Source organism: Argopecten irradians, chromosome 12, assembly GCF_041381155.1.
Source record: "Argopecten irradians isolate NY chromosome 12, Ai_NY, whole genome shotgun sequence".
Classification (NCBI taxonomy): domain Eukaryota; kingdom Metazoa; phylum Mollusca; class Bivalvia; order Pectinida; family Pectinidae; genus Argopecten; species Argopecten irradians.
The window spans coordinates 32927572-32933000 of record NC_091145.1 but is presented as its reverse complement, the minus strand read 5'-3'; the positions used below and the strand labels follow the sequence as shown (position 1 = coordinate 32933000).

General features: G+C 35.9%; 1 protein-coding gene across 1 annotated transcript; it reads right to left on the bottom strand.

Annotated features, from left to right (window-relative positions):
- Positions 1-2994: 2994 nt before the first annotated feature.
- On the bottom strand, positions 2995-5107 carry LOC138336547 (probable G protein-coupled receptor 85). The gene has a single exon (XM_069286061.1). The coding sequence runs from the start codon at positions 4529-4531 to the stop codon at positions 3344-3346; it is 1188 nt and encodes a 395-aa protein (XP_069142162.1). The 5' UTR covers positions 4532-5107; the 3' UTR covers positions 2995-3343.
- Positions 5108-5429: the final 322 nt, after the last annotated feature.

Below are 5429 nucleotides of genomic sequence, written 5' to 3'. Positions count from 1 at the left end.
GTCGTTATGGTAGACAATTACTAAGATATTTTTAACATTACGTTTGATTTAATTCATTTAATCCATTAAGGCTTGTAAAATGATTGATTGGTTATACCCCTTGGCTCTGGCATAATTTGTCTGGTATTAAGAATTAGACCTTGCGCAAAGATTATCGATGAAGAAACATTCGCCTTTGCTGTTGTCAACACAGATATAATACATATGTTTTTGTAATTATCGTCAGACTAACGTTTCATTAAAACTCGGATTTCGCCTTAGTAGAGGTTCTAATCAGGATACGGATGAATGAAGTACAACGTTGAAATGCATGATAAACAAAACCAGTAAATCATTAGCGAAGGTTTTGTAGGCAACGAGGGACGAAATTAAATTTGCGGTCATTTTGTCATTAATAAATACATATACCGTCACACATATACAACACATTAATAATGAACACAATCAGAACAAAATCATGACTATAGCGTAGTAATTTTCATTCCCATCAATGTTAATGTTTGCAACATTAGTATTCCGAACTATGAAACTGAATTGAAAATGATTTTTTCTGAAATGAGGTCAAAGTCATAAGATGAAAACTCCGAGTCAATCTAATGTCAATTCAAAGTATGAAAATGTTCAAACGGAATTTACCTGAATTAAACTAAATTAACATAGATATTTTGCCTGTATACGATGCTAATGGATTTTTGGTAATGTTCCTCTATCACCAAGATTGGAGATTTTGGCATCACCAACAGCACGAAGTCTATTTTGAAAGATACTATTACAGACCATAAAACAGATTCGTTAAAACAGAAATTCGCTATAGACTTTCTGAAACTTTAATTTTATTGTACCCAGAATCAACTTAATCATCACATACATTCAAAAGTCGGCAACAATGTTATCAATGGAAAAGTTTAGATTATGGACAATTAATTGTATACTTATCTGATCGCATTTGTATTTGATTTTCTATCAATCGATTCCCTCCCCCCCAAATTTCACTTTAAAACAAGGTTACACCTAGCACTTTCGGAACGATATTCTGGAATAAATTGTTATAGATCAAATGTTTCTGAAAGACATATAAATAGAGAGGAGATTTGAATTTATTTCTTAATACATAGAAATTCGTATCAAGCACTTTCTTCTTAACAAAGTTTTACTGTATTATTATTTCTTGTCCTTTCTTTAATCCCCTAGGATGAGCAATGACAATTATCATTTACATATAATATTACGAGCAGCTTTGTTAAAATGATAATTCAATAGGAATTAAAACAGGTGTTTATTTTTTGCTTCAATTTGTATTGAATTACATTTGTGGCGCCTTGATGAGACATTTTATACACTTCAAACAAAAATGTAATTATTTTAATTATCGGGTTGTTATGCGAATGAAAATCTATGAACAGTAGAATTGCGTTGACATTTATTGTAGTGTTTTGGCTTAGATGTACGATGGGCTGTGTTATTGGTATATGTCGTGTTTTGGCTTAGATGTACGACGGACTGTGTTATTGGTATATGTCGAGCACGTGTTGTGTTAGAAATGATTCCGTGTCTGGAGTTTATATAAAGAGATAGGAAGAGCAGCCTTTGTTCTAACATGACCACACGCACGCGCACTCACGTGCACTCACCGAAGGGGACAAACGCCACATGTCTAACCATGAGAGTCAGATTATAATTCAACTTTTGTTCTTTTGCACTTGATGATCTTGAAGACATATAATCAATAGTTATGGCCTTATCAGACCTCCCCAGGGGACGCCGGAGGGAGGAGGAGAGATGCTTTAACACGGAGCGGCCAAGTATGGCAAGTCAGCTAGTAGAATCAAATAGAGTCAAAATGTCACCTCGTCTGTTGTGGCAAGTATCAAATACAAATTATCTCCAGTTATACAAGGGCCCTGGCAGAACAATCGCAAATGAATACTAAAACATGATATATACCCTTTACACTGTTTTTAGATTAAGACGAATGGTATTGGGTACTTATCGTGTGCATTAATGATCTTTTCTACTGAGAAGTCAAAATTTGCATATGACTAATTTTTTCGGAAGTGGAAGCTCGTGCTAAAGTTGAAAATAGTATAAAGATAATATGGTGGTGTGCTATTGTGACTCAACGTAAGATACATGACGCACTATGTAAAACGTACATCCGACAAACTAAAGCAATATTTTCCAAATTTACTGTCTGATAAGTATACATGTCTTATTGACAAAACCAGTGTTTTCTCTGAGAAAATGATATTTGTACAGTCAATCCATTATTTTTGCTCAGAAGAGCAGCATATGTCCCTTACCCCTTTTTTGATCGACAAATCGGTAATTTCTTTAAGTTAGTTTTATGCAAAATTCCAAAAATAATTGCAATCTACCTTTGGCCTCATTTTTCATATGACAAATTGTTTCAAATAAATACAATGATTTTTTTTGAAAATAAAAAAGTATGCCTCACATTGATGAAGGTGGCATAATAAGCAACAATTTGTATATGTCAAGGGGACTCATCCATAAATTCATGAAACCGCTTACCAGCTGTACTACTAGTAGATTCACTCATAAAAAGATACATATGAGATATGTGAGTAATTTCAACAACTACCGGGGTCTTTGAACAGGACAAATCATGCATTACTATGTTTTCGATTTATTTGATCAAATCTTTAAGAGCAACATTTTTAAAGAACATGATTGAAAAAAAATCTTTTGGTACTTTGAGTAAATATTTAAGTTTAAGCTGAAGTGTATTTCAAGAAACAAACTAAGAGATGACTAGAAGCTGCATTCTCAAAAAAGGCCTCAGTCATTGCTCAAAGCTTACAACACTTGAGTTTGGGAGGCCCTGAGTTACCCAGGCTGATAGATGTTACGTTGATTAAAAAGATCTAAATCTATATATGACGAGCCCTCACAGGAATGCCAAGCTTTGCTTTACAGCTAAAAAATCAATATAACATTTCCTTTGTTTTAGAATAAATTTTTATTGTTGTGCAAACGTTTGAGGGACGTAGTTTATCTCGATTCAAGCTTCTGTGTGATGCTGAGTCCTCGTATACACGTGATCATTTCGTTGTACAAATTGATCGGCATCTCCCTAGCAATAAAGTTGAATGTTCTGTCGTAATTTTCTGTCAGAACATATGAGGGCAACTTACTGTTTTGACACAAATTGGCCGGATTCAATAAAGCTCCGACGATAATGAACGGGTAATATTGTTTGGCCTATCGAACCGATCATTGCCAATTTACAATTTCCTCCCGCACATGGAAAATCTCGTTAATCAACAGTTTAACTACCAAAATTTTACAATACAGATGTAATTTATCTAAAACGTTATCGTACTTATTCTAGTGGTATCGCTTCATGACCGTAATGGGGATTATTTGTAGCTTTTATCTCTCGCTTTCTTCTGAAAGAACTATTGGTTAAAATATAAACAAAGGGACTGATACCAACTTGTGAATATGTCAGCCACGCTGAGACAGTGATGAACAACGGCGATACAGAATTTTCTTTTCCAAAAATACTGATGTATGCTTGCAATAAATATGGAAGCCATAAAGAATACATTGCCAACGACAAAATGAAAAATGTCCGGCACAAATGCTCATTTTTCCTCGTTCGTAAATTCGTAACACGTCCCGTGGTTTGATTAAGATTCTGTGTAATTGTGGGCATCTGAGCTGGTGGTCCCATGGGCATCCCATTCAGCCAGTTTATCACAACTTGTGCATTTGCTCCGGGGCCGAAGAATGTCCAGTTGTTACTTCGTGGTGGTTCGCGGAAGAGCGGTCGCATCTTCCGGTGATCCCGAAGGAATATAAATATCCTTACGTATAAAAACATTGTTGCTAGGATAACTCCCGAGAAAACCAGAACGAATCCTAAAGTATCGTTCTTTCGATAACGTTTGTGTTTGAATGCACATTGGGATTCCTCCGGAATGTATCGGTAAGTACCCATTCCGAACACTGGTGGAAAAGATACTGCAAACGACACTAGCCAGCCAAGTATCACAATAGCTAAATTCAGTAATCCTTGGGATCGCCGTCGATGGAAATGGGAGTACACTATAGCTAAATGTCTGTCGACAACGATAGCCATTAACGAAACGGCCGAACTAAATACGAAAAACGTGTTTGCAAAAGCTAAAAGGGTACATGCCGAATCTCCGTGGCGCCAAACTGATCCTTGGGCTACGGACGCCAATATAAATGGCAAACAGAACACAGCCCTAGATAGATCCGAGATTGACTGACTGATTAAGTAGTAAAATGGAGGCTTGTGGAAACGTTTGTTGCTTACCACAGAATAGATTACCATAACATTTCCAAATATGCCCATTATGATAATAATAGAAAGCACGACGACTTTTATAACTGTCACAGTTCCCATACCTGTATCCTCATAGAGTGTTACGGAGGACGCTGATGGTACATGATGGACCAGGGCCTTATACGGTTTGACAGGTTCTTCTTTTGTAAGTCCATCCAACGTAGAATTAACGGCGAATATCACAGAGGAATTCATGCTGAGGAACAGGTGGAATAAACTCCAGTTCAATGGCAATTGTGTAATCCACTTTGAGATGCACCGAATAATACAGTCCACTAGCACTTGCCGGACCAATCATACGATCACACTTAATTCAACAATAAAAGTTTTGATTCAAATTTTGATAAATTTGTTTCGTAGAAATCAATTATTGAAAAAACACCACGTCTAAATGATTCCACACACTAAATGTGATTCAGCTTTAAAATTGATGATAATTTAAATATCCTCAAAGTCCTTTCACCATCTATTCATAACAGTGACGGTAAAACACGTATTTCCATAATCTCGGAATCACACCCAAGGAAGTGATTTATAACAACATTGCATGACAATGTGCAGACGAGTTTAGTTGACAAGCCGCCCGTAATACCGCACTCCGTATTCCTCCCACGACAAGCGGCGACTGCTACTCCGCAATATTACGTGATTAGAAATGCTCATTTGTTTTTCGCACATGATCACACTAACGACATGGAACCCATATCATCAGGATTCTGCGTTAGGGTTGTTCTTCAAGTAGATTGGCGAACGTTAATGAGATTGGAAAATTAATACCTTCAGAAAAAATGAGATTAATATGTTTATTAATTAATGTTATATTCTGATGGTTTTTTTTTTAATCCGGGAACGCTTTTAAAAGTGTCACTTACTGTTGAAGCGGTAAGGCATCCCTCTGATTAAATCCGGTTTTTTTCTGCAGAAAACTTTTAATTCCTTAAAACAAGTCAGTTTTTGTCACAACTTTCAATTTTGATGATATTTAAACCAAATCCATTTTCCATAAAAACGCTTCCTGGCAGCTTAAAAACAAGTCAATTTTCACTAGTTTATTTGTTGATGAAATCTTAACTATAAAACTTTTCCTGGTATA

Excerpts from the sequence above, each read along its gene's own strand:
- LOC138336547 (XM_069286061.1), bottom strand. The coding sequence starts at position 4,531 with ATGAATTCCTCTGTGATATTCGCCGTTAATTCTACGTTGGATGGACTT.